This window comes from Rhineura floridana, chromosome 8 (assembly GCF_030035675.1).
Source record: "Rhineura floridana isolate rRhiFlo1 chromosome 8, rRhiFlo1.hap2, whole genome shotgun sequence".
NCBI classification, from domain to species: Eukaryota; Metazoa; Chordata; class Lepidosauria; order Squamata; family Rhineuridae; genus Rhineura; species Rhineura floridana.
Window position 1 is genome coordinate 117540429 of NC_084487.1, and position 16149 is coordinate 117556577.

Sequence of the window (16149 nt, forward strand, 5' to 3'; positions counted from 1 at the left end):
CCAATCAAAAGAGGCACCACAGCAAACAGATGACAGCAAAAAGAAGACCCTGAGCTATTCTTTCACAACAGAAGGGAACACAGTAATACACCAGCAAAGGAAGACGAGGAGTCTGAGTCAGAAGAGGCACCAGAGCCAGAAGAGGAAGCCAAAGCACCAGCGCCCAGACGCTCTGAACGTACCAACAAAGGTGTACCACCAGAAAGACTTGCTTACCTCATGAGAGATGAACTTCTAGAGCCAGATACCTGGAAAGAGATTGAAGCCTTACCCAAAGATGAAGCTGAGAGATGGAGGCAGGCAGCCAAGGAAGAGCTGGAAGCTCTACACAAGAATAAAACTTGGACACTGACCAAGCTTCCTCAAGGAAAAAAAGCTGTAGGCTGCAAGTGGATATTCAAGAAAAAGCTGGATGTTGAAGGAAATGTTGAGAGATACAAGGTGAGACTAGTAGCCAAAGGATGCTCTCAAAAGTATAGACAAGACTACGATCAAACATTTACTCCTGTAGTCAAACAGGATCCATCAGAACTCTTCTGAGTGTTGCTGCTAACAAGAAAATGCAGGTAGAACACATGGATATAAAAACAGCATTCTTGCATGGAGAAATAGAAGAGGAACTTCTGTATATCAGCACTGTTACCAGGCCCGATATGGCGGGAGACGTGGGATACTTGTGCAGAAAAACCAGCTCACCAACCAACTGGGAAGCAATCAAGAGAGTGGCAAGATACCTGAAGGGTACTGCAACCATGAAACTGAAGTTAGCGGCTACCCAAAATCCCAAACTACTGGGATATGCAGATTGGACTGAAGACACTACAGATCAAAAATCCACCAGTGGAAACATCTTCTACTATGAAGATTCAGTGGCCAGTTGGACAAGTAAGAAACAAGAGACTGTAGCATTCTCTTCCACAGAAGCAGAGTATGTGTCAGCTTCTGAAGCAAGCAGAGAGTTGACACAGATGACATGGCTACTTGAACTGTTCAAAGAATTAGACATCTTTATACCTGGGCCTATCATGATGCATGAAGGCAACCAATGATGCATCAGACTCACGAGCCAGAAGAGGTAAGTTCACGAACCAAGCACATAGATGCGAACTCAGAAACTCTTGCTTACAACCCTCTAAATTTTCATGGCGATACACAAAACAGTCAGGGAGAATTGAGAGTTCAAAGTGTAAAAAGAGAAAGAGAAAAACCAGACACCTTTTGGACTTTTTTTTGACAGAGTTCTCATAATTTGTTGGAATTAATTGAAAATCAGCCATGTTCACAGAGTACCTGTAATCCTATTACTGACCTTGCCCCATACTCTGACCTTCATCTTCTGCAGTTTAAAAAATGCATGGCTGACTTTTAATTAATTCAAGAAATTGAGCATTGAACTACAGTAAGAACCAACTGTCTGTGTTCTAAAACCAGACTCCCTGCTGCTGGGCTTGCCTAATCAGGGGGCACACCCACACCAGACCTTTATTTCACATGAGACAGTCATGACTTCCCTCAGAGAATCCTGGGAAGTGTAGTTTATGAAGGGTCCTGAGAGGAGACTCCTATTCCCCCGACAGAGCTCCAGTGGCCAGAGTGGTTTAACAGTCAGCCACTCTGATTAAAGCCCTGTGAGGGGAACAGGGCATCTCCTAGCAACACTCAGCACCCTTCACTAACTACACTTCCCAGGATTCTTTGAGAGAAGCCATGACTGTCTACAGTGAAATAAAGGTCTGATGTGGATGTGGCCAGGGACAGCTTTGGTTTAAATTTGGGTGGGAGGCTACATGTGCATGGTATAGAATAAAAAGGTGGGGGAAACCCTGAAAAAGAATGATACTGTTCATAATGTGTTCCTTTTGGAAAGGGGCTTCCCCTCTGCCCAGTGCCCATCCATCCAATCTCCTCCTCTCGCCCTTCCTTCCTCCCCCTCCCCACCCCTCCCCCAGGTCAGTTTCACCTATCCTAAGCATGATTGCACAGGATTAAATCCCACTGAACTCAAAAAGCATGTAAATTATCAAACCTACTGTCCCCTCCCTCTTGCCCCTTCCCTCCCCCTTCCTTCACCCCTCCCCTACAAACCCGTTACCAAATTCTTCCAAGCTACACAGGAAGTGGATTGGACTGTGAAAGACCAACCCAAATTGTGTTTGCATTTTGACAAATGTGTAGGGCAGTACAATATCTCAGAAAGGTCAGGTCTCCTACTCCTCTGGTGCATTCACTATAGCTGCCCAATTTCCCCACTTTTTCAAGTTTGATAGAAATATCTGTTGCCTATAAGTACATTCTTAAACCTCAACAAGAAAAGTGATGGACAAATGCACTGGAAAGTGTGGGATAACACTTGCTTTGATGCAGCACCATCAAAAAAAAAATGGAAATTGACTGCCTTCCAAGTCGATTCCGACTTATGGCGACCCTATGAATACTGTTATTCGGAGGGGGTTTACCTTCCTCTGAGGCTGAAAGGCAGTGACTGGCCCAAGGTCACCCAGTGAGCTTCATGACTGTGTGGGGATTCAAACCCTGGTCTCCCAGGTCACAGTCCAACACCTTAACCACTATGTCACACTGGCTCTCTACAGTGCCATCTAACCTCCCCACAGTTTGTCATTATGTGCTTGAATTCCATGTGCAAACTAGACGCAGTCTGCAAACAGATACTCAAAGAGATGCTGACTCTGCTTTGAGGGTCCATTGAACTAGCATTGGTAATAGCCAATGATTGATCCAACCATATTTCTAAGCTGGTGGTCATCATCGCAACATTCTGTAGCAACAAACTCCACATGTCAATTATAAGGTCCGTGAAGAAGTATTTTCTTGGTCTGGCATGCAGTTACTGCCAACTACATAACTAAATTTAATATTATAGAAGACAGTATTTTCCCCCTTTATCCACAATATTCATAAGCATCTATTACAGTGGGGTCACTAATCTTTTTGGGCCCATGGACATATTTTAAAGTTTGAAAAATGCTGTGAGCATCATCTCCTGTGCTTGCTTCTCTCTGCCACCAACTTACATTGGTGGATTGCACAGTAAAAATCACAGAATGCTTTCCAGCAACACAAAAACATTGATCCCAGGCACTGGATTCTCACGAGTTTTACATAGGGCATCGATAAAACCACCAATGTATCACAGAACTCATCTATGGGCTCAAACATGGCCTATAATTTGGTAGTGGTATTTTGAGAGAATCCCTTGTAAAAGAAAACATAAGGAGCCATGTCTCAGACCTGTGGTTCCCCCCCCCTTTGCACCATGGCTCTGCTAGAATGACCTAATCTGTACAGTAATTACTGTGGTTCAGGTAGTGCTTTGGTGGTGGGAATCCATGAAAAAATGATCCAGTTACTGGATCTGAGGTGAGTGCAACTTCACTGTCCTGTCATCTGCAGAACCTCATTTTCTCTCCTCTGCCTCTTCTCCAGTCCCTCCATTTTCCTCCTACCTTACTGTCCCCCTTTCTATCCTACTCTCTGAGTCACTCCTCTTTCTGTTCAGCTTCTCTGAGCCTTGAAAAGTGCATAGTGCTGAAAGTGGAAGTGCAAAAGACCACAATTCTTCCCGCTTCCTCTGTGTGCTTGTCGGCAACTTGGATGCCAGTCTGAGCTTTCAAAACAGTGTTGCTCTTCTAACTTCCTTCTTCAGCTCTATGAGCTTTTCAAGAGTAGAAAAGTAACCCAACTCACCACCACATTGGGGGGGGGGAGCCAGAGACTTTGCCACTGCCAGGTGAAATCCTCAGGGACATCACTGCACCCATGTCACGCTGGTGATTCCAGCTCTTTTACATCCCTACGCTCCTAATTACAATGCAATCCTACACGTGTGTAGTCAAACGTAAGACCCGTTGGGTGTGTATCGGATTGCAGCCTTACCCACTTACTAGCAGCAAGTTTGCTCCACTGAACTCAATGGTACTTACTTCTGAGCAGGCACAGACGGTTAGGATTGCACTGTTAAAAGTCACACACACACCCAGCTAAAAAGTCACACACGCGTGAGCAGCGACGGCCAGTTACAAGCGAGTCCAGGGCTCGTGCACTTTTAGTTGCGTTTCCAAACTATGCTGCAATGTACTGCCTTCACGTCGATTCCGACTTATGGCGACCCTATGACTAGGGTTTTCATAAGGCTGAGAGGTAGTGACTGGCCCGAGGTCACCCAGTGAGTTTCCTGGCTACGTGGGGATTCGAACCCTGGTCTCCCAGGCCGTAGTCCAACACCTTAACCACTACACCACACTGGCTCTCTTTCCAAACTATACACCGGCTGAAATCCCCTCTTCTACACAACTATTAAAGGTGCACAAGCCCTTGTCTATTTTGCATCTGGTCATACTAGAGTTAGCCTTTCCTCGTATGGAAGGTGCTCTAAACCAGATTACTTTGGTTATCCATTTCTTTATCTTTCTCCAGGATTTATTTTCCTTTTTCAAAAATAATACTCTCCAGAAGCATAGAATATTTGTTGTTACTTTAAAAAACGCTCTAAAGTGTCCTTCCCCACTTGCTGTATGCAGTTAGAAAACAAAAGTAAGGTTGCACAACCAATTGCTTTCCCTTTCTTCTTTCCTTTCGGTGTGCTAAGCTCAATGCCATTAGGCAGGCGGGAGACGGAAAGATGAGTAAGTCGATCCTACGCACGTTTACTCGGATGTACTGAAGTCAATGGGACTTACACGCCCAAAGACGCACGTGGATCCTGAGCAGCGGTCTAAATCCTAATACTTTCGCTTCGCTGGGTTATAGATCGAGCGGGAAGCTATGCAATTACACCGCTGTGGCAGCTCAGTGCCGCCGCCTGCCCAGAGGGCCGCACGTGCCCACGTTGCGCCTCTCCTAGTTGGAGCGACGATGAGCTCTTCGGTGCAACGTGTTTTCGTTTGGACTCTGCAGCGCGGCCAACACGTTGGCGTGACGCTAAAAGCAAGCAAGCAAACAGAGCTAGCAGATGATTCCTCCAAAGGAAAACCGTCGGCGCTCCCTTTCCGAGCCGGCTCGGGTCCTGGAGCAAGCCCAGCGTGACTTCACCTGAGTTTGAGGGGAGGCGGTAACGGGCTTGTGAACGTCCCACGCGCATTTGTACGTGGGATTTAGGCTCGAGCAAACCGGGGCTAGGATCTGGGCGCTACTTGCCTGTCTAATGGGCTATACAGAACTCATGGTGGGGAGTGAAAAGGGTATTAGCAGGGGAGCGGCAAAGGAGGATCAGTTACCGAAGGAGATCCGTTCCTGCCCTGCACATTTCGAGCTACTTCTAGCGTACAGACACATTTAAACCTGTAAGTCCAGCAAGGCTGGTTTCAGCTCTGGAACATGTTAAGCATAAGAAAAAGTGTCTCTGAGGACGTGCAGAATGCTTTCCAAGGCATTCACTGCCGAATAAACGCCACTCCTTTGACACATCTGGTATTTATTTTGGGATGAGTTGATGTTAAGAACTTGACGTCTCCAGCACCCTTTCCCCTTTTCATATGCTAGTAAGGCTCAGACCGTGAAAGTATTTTGATCCAGGGTTGCGTCGAACAGTATTAACGCTTCCCAGCGGCAGCAAGGAGGATGCGCCCTAACAAATCCCAAACAGCCACCCAGCCGGGCTTCCTCTCCAGCAGACCAGCAACTGCCGTTGCAGCACCAACGGACCTCCCTTTGCAGGATGCGGCGGCGGGAGGAGGTCGGATCACGTTGCTAGCCTTGTGCTCGTACCAGTTTGAGATAGGATTAAAAGAGGAGGGCTTTCTTTAGCTTTCTTTTTTTTTAAGGGGCCAGCAACGGTAGTAAACGTGGGTTTGCACGCACACTAGCCAGCGGAAGGAGCAGGGGGTAGAGTGATCGGATGCACCGTCACGTACCGCTGCCAGACAGAACAGATTGCTGCAGTTCACTTTCACAAGGCTTGGTTAGTCATCATTACCCTCCTGGGATGGTTCTCTCTGTCCCCCTCCCCCGCTTTCCCAAAAAAGCCTCTCGCCAACCTCGTCCGCTTTCGCTCTGTTTCTGCAGCTGCGCAAGAGAGACTGTCAGAGCCACATGCGATGAACAACTTGCTGGGAGGATCTTTCTGGCTGACTTTTTCAACGAAATCCAAAATTACACACAATACATGTCCATTTAAACATGTATTACTGGGCGGAACACAGGTGGGTCACGACCCTCGCCTAGAGGGTTTAACCATCTGCAATAATTTCAAGGCTTTAAGGAGAAAAAAAAGTTTGGTTTGGCCCGTGGTCCTGAGAAAAGCCCATAAACGTCTCCGTGCAAGAAGGACAACATGTGTATCGGTCTTGACACCGTAATTCTAAGCATGTCTACTCGGTAGTAAGCCCCATTGAGTTCAATGTGAGCAGTTCCCAAGAAAGGGTGCGGAGAGTTGCCCCCTCAGTCACTCTGGAATCAGAGGCACGGGGGGGGGGGGGACTGTGGGGAGCGGATAATAAATTGCCTCATAAGATGAAACGTTCAATAAACTGTTCGCTTTAGTAGCCCGATCTTACGAGCGTTTACTGGGAAGAAAGCCCCGCTTGGTTCAGTGAAACTTCCTTCAAAGTATTCGTGCGCTAGATTGCAGCCTTGCTAAGATATGGCCCATAGATTTCAACGGGCTTCCTTGGAAGTCAGCGTTCACAGGCTGCGGGCTTGCAAGAGTTAGTGAGAAGTGACCCAGGGAAGTCTGCGCCACATCCAGCCCGACTTTACTACGAACGTCGACTCCTAACCAAACCCCGCTAGGAGTGGACTTTAGGTATGGTTAAAGCCCCTTGGCCTCAACCAGCCGAGGTCTAGTAGGAGGGAAGGGCTCGACGTGGTGCGCTGCTAATCCCTGGACTGGAGGGTGTGTGTGTTTGTCATACAAGTCGCTTCCTGTGTAAAACAGATTTCGCCTTAGGGTTTCCCCTCTTCATCCTGGGAGGTTCCTCCTCTTCATCCTGGGAGGTTCCTCTAAGCCCAAAGCACTTGCTGTTCCTTGACCCGCCTGAAGACAATCCCCCCCTCCTTGAGGTATAGCAATGGACCAAATGACCTCCTCACCAGAAGCTACCTCGCCGCCAAGCGGGCTCTTATGATGGGGGGAGGAAGGGCCTCTTGGCGCCCCGAGACCCTCCCGGCCTGCCTGTGATACCGCTTGCAGGACAACGCTTAGTTAGGCAAAGTTGGGTGTTCCCCACCCTTTTTCTTTTTCCGGACGCCTACCGCGAGTTGTCTCCGCCCCTCCCGGCGTCCCTCCTTCCGTGCCCTCCCATGCTCCCCACTCCCCGAGTCTGGAGGTTGCATGGTACGTTCCGCACGTGAGCCGGGTGCTGGGCTGGCTGGCGACGCGCGTGCCCTGTGGCCAAACAACTGATCGGTGAGTGCAAACTACCAGCACCGTGAGAGGGAGGGAGAGAAAGACGGGAGTGAGTCGCATTTGGGTAGGGAGAGACAGAGAAACGGAGAGCGGAGAGAAGAAAAACCGGCTTCGGCACTCCCCGCCACCGCCGACAACGGCACAAGAAAAGACCAGGCTGCATGTGCCACCGTTTAGCCCAAAGATCTTCCAAGACAGCATCATCCCGCAGCGTCCATCAAAAGCGGCAACCACCACCAGCACCACCACCAAAAGGCTGTTGCCAAACATGGACGAAGGGATCTCTCGTTTGCCAGAAAGACAGTTACTGGAGCAGAGGGACTTCATCGGGTGAGGTGGCAGTGCCTACAAGGCGGTGTTTCTACATTGTTATTATTTTAATTTAAAGGGATACCCAGCAGTGAAAAGACATGTTATTCTTCAACAAATATCTTTGCTTTTTCCTTTCTCTAAAAACGGGGGGGGAGTTTTGGCTGGGCACACTTTAAACATGCACGTGTCCCTCTACATCCCTTTTAAAGGAAGACACTTGTGTGGTTTCATGTAAAGTAATAGATAAAGGGACTGCTGTGTATCTTACCTGAGATGGGTCTCCCCTTTTCCTCCTCTTGTAGGCTGGATTATCCATCCTTGTACATGTGCAAGCCCAAGAGAGGCATGAAGAGGGATGAGAGCAAGGTGAGATAATAAGTTTTTTTTAAGGCTCTTCAGCACCTGCACAGTACTTAACAGGGAATGGGCAGGTGGGCTTCTGATGAATGAGAACGCAGCTTTATGCTATACAGCTCTTTGTGTTCTCCTTAACTTCCTTTCTGTTATCAATAGTGGGTGGTTTGGTTTTATTTCGCTGAATAACAGTTGTGGAGGAAAGTGTGTGTGGGGGGGAATACTTGCACTAGTATGTGCTGTGGCTTGCAATGGGGAAGAAGTGCCTGGCAGGACAGTTGCTGCGGTTCTGGTAAGCATTATAGTAAAATTAATATTTGGCCTTTTCCTCCCTGATTTTTCTGACTAGGAAACATACAAACTGCCACATCGATTAATAGAGAAGAAAAGACGAGACAGGATTAATGAGTGCATTGCTCAGTTGAAAGATTTATTGCCGGAGCATCTAAAACTGACAGTAAGTTTGATCGGTGGGTGTGCCCACGTATGTATGTGCTCATCTATCTCTTATTTTTTGCAGCATCACACATTGGTAAGGGTTCTTAGTGAAGCTTTTACTATTCAAGCTGTAATCCTATGCACACTTATTTTGCCATAAGCCCATTGAACCCAGTGGGGCTTACTCCTGAGTAAACATGGATATGGCTACACTGTAAAAGATGTTGTACATTTTTTGGGGGGGAAATGAGACCCCCAAAGCTCAATTCAGTTTGTTTACTCAGAAGTAAGTCTCACTGAGTTTAGTCAAGCTTATATAAAACTGCATGGAGTACATCATTTAAAATTCTGCTGAATTGGAAGTGAATTTTTTAGGGGGTTCCAAGGTATCCAGTATTTTTATTCTTTAGAGCATCATATACACATACAAAGGAAAATACTGATCTGACAGCACTTCTGCTAGAAAAGCACCACAGTTCCTTAGTACAGCAATATCGTCCATTTAAGCAAGGGCAATAATAATATACTCTGTTTTTAAAAACTTTACTGAACTCACTTTGAAAGGAATAAAATTCTATTTGATTTTGACTAATCAAATGCCCCTGCTTTTTTTGCCATTGCAGACACTAGGGCATCTGGAGAAAGCTGTAGTTTTGGAATTAACTTTGAAACACTTAAAAGCTTTAACAGCCTTAACAGAGCAGCAGCATCAGAAGATAATTGCTTTACAGAATGGTAAGTAGATGCCCAGCACAGAAACAACATAGGAGATACGGTCATTTAAACAAAAACATTAAAAACACAGAAAGAAAAAATAACTTGGAAGATTACGCTTTGATAGTAAGAAGAGAGTTATAATAATAAAGAGTCTTAGTAGTTTGTGAACTATTGGCCTAATTTCATAGTTAAGTTGCCACACTTAAGTCTGTAGGACTACTTCAAAGTAAGTGCCCTGTACAGTCATGTAACCTGTTAGTATTACATCTTCACTTAAGTTAGTCCTCCTAAATTCAGTAAGGCTTAACTCCCAAGTATGTGTGTGAAGGATTGCTGCTGTGCAATCTGATCCTCTATGTACTTAATTGGAAGTAAGTCCAATCGTGTTGGAGGTTTACTCCCAAATAAGCAAGTCCAGTGTTGCAGTCTTTAACATGTTATCTGTTGAAAAACAGACACCAACTGACATCTCATAAATTACAGTTCTAGATTCACTACTGATAACTTTGAAGCAGAAAATTAGTACTTTAACATAACACAATTATAGAGGGATTTTATTAATACAGCAGGCACACTCTGTGTAATGCTAGATCCCAAGCCAGCAGTATTAATACTGATCTGTTTTTCCTGCCTGTTATTTTGCCCCACTCCCTCCCCTCCCCTGCTCCCCTTATTGCAGGAGAGAGGTCTTTGAAGTCTCCTTTGCAGTCTGACCTGGATGCTTTTCATTCGGGATTCCAGACATGCACTAAAGAAGTCTTGCAATACCTTTCCAGATATGAAAGTTGGACTCCCAGAGAGCAGCGCTGCTCCCAACTCATCAACCATCTGCACTTGGTTTGCACTCGGTTCCTCCCCAGCCCCCAGCTCTTGACTCCAAAGGTTTGTGGGAGCAAAGGACTGTGCTCCACCTCCTCTGCTTCTTCATGTGTGCAGCAAAGTCATGCTGCTCCAAAGCTAGAGAGCCAGCCAAACTGTGTGCCAGTCATCCAGAGGACTCAGAATAGTAATAATAATAATAATGCCCATCACCCTAACAGTAGTGTGGAGCTTGGTGGAGAGAATGATACAGACACTGATAGTGGCTACGGTGGGGAGTGTGAAGGGAGGCTGGATGGCGAGAAGAGCCAAGGCAACCTGATGATCAAGCAGGAGCCTTCTGGGGATGAGGCACCTTCTGCAGCGAAAAGGCTGAAGCTGGATTGCAGCAGCAGCCCTTCTGCGGTGCTGAGCCCAGATCAAGCAGCAGCTGCCCTCGTGAGCCCTGATCCAGCCCTGATCAGCTCCTTGATGGGGTTTGGAGGTCTGGGGGGAGGAGGATCTCCCTTTGCCCAGCAATCTGCTGCTCCCTTCTGCCTGCCTTTCTACTTCATCTCTCCTTCAGCAGCAGCTGCCTACATGCAGCCGTTCTTGGACAAAAACAATCTGGAGAAATATCTTTACCCAGCTGCAGCCACTGCTGCTGCTCCCATCCCCTTGATCTACCCAGGAATTCCAGCTCAGGCTGCTGCAAGTGCAGCAGCAGCCGCTGCCGCCTTTCCCTATCTCTCCTCTGTGTTGGCGCCGGCAGAGAAAGCCAGTCTGGCTTCAGCAACCTCCTCAGTCCTCCTCTCACCCGATGTGGCTTCTCCTACACAGCACCTTCCCCATTTGTTTACCTGCAACTCAGCTGGGCTCAATGTGGACACGGATCTCCCTTCCCAAGAACAGCCTTTGCAGTCTGCAGAGGAAAATCCTTGAGCGAACATTACAGCTTTTCTAAAGGAAACCACACAGTTCATGCTTCCTACTTAACAGGAAGGATCCATCGCTCACAAGAATGAGAAGCAAGCCCTCTCCCCCTTTCTTAATGGGTTTAAGGGAAAGCTTACAAGGCTGATCATTTATTCTCTCTTATTTAAAAAAACTGGTCTTTCCCCACCCACATATCTTTTGGTTCATCTTTATTCAACCACAGTTTTTCATGCTTTTTATATTTCTTTAAAAAACTTATTCACAAATTTTGTAATGCTGCAGAATCCCAATTCCACCCCCACCCCCATTTCAGCTGAAACAAAAGCAAATGGAAAGGCTCCCTTAGAGAGTGGGAGGAGGGAGTGGAACTTCCTTCATAAGAGAAGGATGCTTAACATTTCAGAAGGTCCAAGGAAAAGGGGAGGGGGCTGCAGCATCTTGAACTGGAAAGTCAAGATGTGGGATATATATCATACCAATACCATAATTACAGGCACTTTATTAATGCTTATGTATTGTATAGATTGTAATGGAACTGACTCAAAGGGGAATAACGCAGCAGGATATTCTCCTGCGCAAGTTCTATTGACTAAATGGAAGCTATTTTAGAGTGCTGAAGTGCACTTGTGTTAATTTCCCCGGGGTTTGTCAGGAAGGATTGTGCTCATAGCAGGGCAAGCTTAAGCATAAAGTGGTCCAGAGCTATATTAATTCAGGCGGAAATCCAGTTTCCTGGAGTAAGCCCCATTGAACTTACCGGGGATGTTCTTCTGAGTAGATTTATGTAGGATAGCTCTGTGAGGCTGCAGTCTTGTGCTTGCTTACCTGTGAGTAAGCCCCACTGAATTTAGTGAGATTTGCTTGAGTAAGCATACCTAGGGTTATGTTAGAAGTTTGCAATTTTAATAACAATTGCTTTGAAGTCAGTTCCATTGAAATCCAAAGGAGCAGCTCCCAAGTCAATGGGCAAATTGCTTCCTTTGGAATAGTTCCACTGAAGCCTGTGTCATTACTCTGGATAGGAGTAAGTCATTTTGGGAATGGCAGCCTAAAAATTCCAGAGAATTTGCTGCACCATTACTGACTTCTTAATTGGTGGCTCCATACAGGAATAATTGGGTACAAGCCAGTAAAACTTAAGTGCATCTCAACTTCATTGAAATCACTGGGGCTGGCATTAGATCCTGTCTGTGTTTATTCAGAGCTTAGGAACCATTTCTTTCAATGGACTATATGTTGCCTTTGTCACATGGAATGTCTGGAAGATTTTGATTAGTCCATTGTGGAGAAATGGGAGGGGGGGAGAGGAAAAGGAGGTAAGAAGAGCTTTTACTTTATAAGCAAGCACTTTATTGAGAAACAGACCATGAATGAATTGACCTTGTTTATATCTCTTTGTTGTCAAGCTTGCATTTATAGAGCTGCTCCTGACATAAGGTCAAGGGGTCAGAGAATGCAAGAACTGTCCCATGATGCAATTTATTTTTTGCTAAAGCAAGTGCATTTGTCCATGTCTTATTGTTTAGTTTTGCAGTGTTCCTGATTTTAAATTACCTTGTATGTGAAGGAACAGCACTGCACTGGACTAAAAATAATAAAGAGACATCCCATACTACTAACAGCACAATCCTATGCATATTTGCTCAGAAATAAGGCCCACTATTGTCAGTGGGGCTACTCCCAGGTAAGCATGCATAGGATTGCCACCTAATCTAACCTTGAATTGTATCCCAAAGGAATAGATAGGGTTGCTAAATTTTTTCTTGTCCTGCTCTTGTGCCTTTAAACAGTGGTCTAAACCCACAAGGCCAGATCTAGCTATAGTTGTGCACAAGCTAATGGCCCCAGATGGGAGTATGCCTTCCCATCAGCAGTAAAAGACACATCCACCCATTCAGTAGTCCCAGAAGAACATCATGTTGTGACTAAGAACAGGAAGCCTGAATCTGCATCAGTTCAGTGTGTGGTTCTCCTTTGGTGGTTTGGGGCAAAAGAAAGTGCAGTTTTTCCTGGCATGGAGGTTAAAACGAAGGGAAAAGCTTTGCTGGCTTTAATATCTGCGCATCAGGCCACAGTTAAAAGGCAGAGTTGCTAAATAAGCTGAAAGAGATAACAAATTGTAATTAAAAATAGTGTGTTGGTAATTGGGAAAAGGTGGGATAAGGATTCTTAGCAAGGTCTTTCTGTCTCCAAATATCCCAGTTTCCCTTTCTGTGGACTGTTGCCAGACACCAGATAATCACACAGCTAAAGCTTTGTTAATAAGGCTTAAGCCAAGAACCTTCCCTAGATATTTTTAGTTTGTTGCCAAGGTAGCACTGTGAGAAATCTCACTTGAATGTTATGTAAGAGGTGAGACACAACAGTCTGACTATGAGTGAATATGCCTGAGTCTGTTAGTCATTTTGGGTGCATTTGCTGCTGCTGTTGCTGCTGTTTGCCTCAAACGCTGTGTTTCAACAACGTTGGTCCTTTTTAAAAAAAATCTTACTAGCCTACAGAGTGGCGGTATGTAAATAGTTGTTAATACATTCAATTAATGATGTCCAACATGCTATTTTTTTAGGAAGAAGATATGTGTTAATGATAATTCAGTTAAAATATTTCTTTTGAGGAGGAACTGCTGAAAAAAAGTTGCACTTTTGTTACAATGCTTAATGCTTGGTACAAGCTTATGCTGTCTTAAATTATTAAATTAAATAAAATACTGTTTGCAAGAAACCAGCTGTTTTAAGAACAGTTTAAGTATGAGAGATATTAGGAATCGATCTTTATACTCATTATTTTCCAGCACTCCATGAATTCTGCTATAAAAATATTTCCACAATATTTTGTGATTTAAACACAAATTCTTACTAAAAAATATAAAAAAACTTTAATATGCAATATGGGTTGTCTAGTAATTAAAACTGTTAAAAACCTCAGAGATGGCCATCCTTCAAAGAGTCATGTGAACAATGACATCTTCGAAGGCCTTTAGCATAGACAGGGTTGTTTCTTTCTGATTTTTGAATTAATTTTCATTCAGAGACTCCTGAAGCCACAGAAGTCTGTGTGGTCACAACAGCCCTTAGGGTGGGGGCTTCTGCAATTACACAAAACCACTGCTTTACAAAACATGTTCTCACAAATAACAGCTCTATGTTAGTGGAGTCTAGTCATCCCCCCCCCAAGGGGCTTCTGTAAAAATGTGACACCCTTATTTGCACCATCACACTTTCCTATTTACATCAGATACTTTTATTTGCTCGGGCAGACTTTGTTACTTACTTTAGAACAGCTCTCAATACCCTGAGCATGCACTGCTAGAGTATCTCCAAGTTTTAATCCAAATTTTAATGCAGAATTGCACCGTGTAGTTTGGTTTATAGATATACAACTGAATTTCACAAATGGGGGGAAAGGTAGGTTGGCTCTTAATGAAATCTACAAGCCCCATTTCCTGACCCTTGACCCAATTTTAGTCAAATCATGCACCTCTGTGGCCTTCTAAAAACAATACTTCAGGGGGCTGTCACAAAAGGCAAGAGATTCAGGCACCCACCTACCCACCCCAGCCTCAGTAATTTGAGCACTGATGTTTCCTTTTAAATTGTATTTGGCCCATACACCTTGAGTGTTTAGCACACATTGTCAACAAATGTTAGGAAAGCTCATCAGGAACCGAACTCACCAAACATGGCTATCACACAACTGTCTTAAAGGTTGGTTTGTACGTTGGATTGATCATGTTGGTACATGATATGGCTGGAAATTGCACAGCAACAGCTGTTACCCTCTGCCATGGATATAAAACTGATAATGGATAAAACTATGGTTTGGGGGACTTCAAGTTTGCTCCAGATTTGTCTGCATGTTAGAGGGGCTGTCAAATGGATTTCAACTTGTGAGGGGCTTAGGCATATTGCTTCTGATCCAACTGGACCCAAAACCTAGTTAGTGGGCCATTAACAATTCCGGACCAAAGCAACCAAGTAACAACTTGGTTTTTTATTGTAACATTGTATTTTAACTCTGTTTGTACACCGCCCAGAGAGCTATTCGCTATGGGCGGTTTAAAAATGAAATGAAATAAATAAATAACTTGGTTAATGCAAACATCAGCTATGTTCAGCAAAAATAAAATAAAGCACAAGGAGAAACTTGTAGTAATTTTTTATGTTGGAAAACAGTTCCCCTCAGCACCTAACTTTCTGGAGTTGAGGTAAATTGCAAATAAATAATCCTGTGTCAGACGCACACTTAGGTTCCGTAGGCTGCAGCTTACATAAGGAGACATTTAAAAAATACAGTTCTGGGCTCCCTCTGCTGGCTCATTGGTTTCATTTTCCTAATTTCATAATGGCACAATTATAAGGACAAAATATACAATACAAGAAAAATGAGTGTGATTCTGATGCCCACTCTCAGTGTAGTGCAATGCCCTTGTATAGATGTACCAAGTGGTCTCGGGTTCCACAGGGCTTACCTTAAGCACTGGGCCACATATGTGCAGCATTTGCACCATGCCACATAGCATACGCTGGGGTCACGACGACTGAATGTGAACTGAAGGCTCATGGTCAGATAAGCGATACACACCTTTTAAACGGTATCAGCTGCATGGAGCTTACTATTACACAAGTAAGTGCTTCGCTTGTGATTTTATTAAACCTAATTTAAATTAGGCCGTAGTGTTGATCTACTAAAATGCCACAATGAGAGATGGGATGATGAATGGCATGATGAATATATGTGCCAACTGCATTTTCTTTGGGATAGCTTAGTTGCTTATGGTATGGGTTTTACTGATCACAGTGTTTGGTTTACGAAAGGAATTCCCTCCTATTTTCAATATTTAAAATATTTCTATCCCACCCTTCTACCATATAATAGAGCACTCAGGGTGGCTTACAATAAAATCGCACACACACATACATAATAAAATTGTACACAATAAAAAACAACACAAAACCAGAGTAAATTAAAATACATAAAATACAATTAAAATGCATAAAATACAACACACACACATATATAAGGGAGTGGTACTAAAGGGACTAAAAAAGTTTTAAAAAAGCATAAAAACAGTCTCAGGCTCTTCCATCAGTCCCTCCCAAAGGCTCTCCGGAACAAGATGGTTTTCAGAAGTCTCCATAAAACCATCAGGGAGGGAGCAGAGCAGTCTTCTTGGGGTAGAGTATTCCAAAGCTTGGGGGCCACAGCTGAAAAGGCTGTCTCGCATGCCTGTC

General features: G+C 44.6%; 1 protein-coding gene across 1 annotated transcript; it reads left to right on the top strand.

The window, feature by feature from the left end:
- Window positions 1-7274: 7274 nt before the first annotated feature.
- On the top strand, window positions 7275-15074 carry BHLHE41 (basic helix-loop-helix family member e41). Its single transcript, XM_061582224.1, has 5 exons — window positions 7275-7693; window positions 7978-8041; window positions 8379-8486; window positions 9091-9202; window positions 9864-15074. Exons 1-5 carry the CDS (start codon window positions 7632-7634, stop codon window positions 10922-10924), a joined length of 1407 nt encoding a protein of 468 aa, XP_061438208.1. The 5' UTR covers window positions 7275-7631; the 3' UTR covers window positions 10925-15074.
- The last annotated feature ends 1075 nt before the right edge of the window (window positions 15075-16149 follow it).

Excerpts from the sequence above, each read along its gene's own strand:
- BHLHE41 (XM_061582224.1), top strand. The coding sequence starts at position 7,632 with ATGGACGAAGGGATCTCTCGTTTGCCAGAAAGACAGTTACTGGAGCAG. Across the intron at positions 7,694-7,977 it reads GAGCAGAGGGACTTCATCGG|GCTGGATTATCCATCCTTGT; the intron begins GTGAGGTGGCAG and ends CTCCTCTTGTAG. Across the intron at positions 8,487-9,090 it reads CGGAGCATCTAAAACTGACA|ACACTAGGGCATCTGGAGAA; the intron begins GTAAGTTTGATC and ends TTGCCATTGCAG.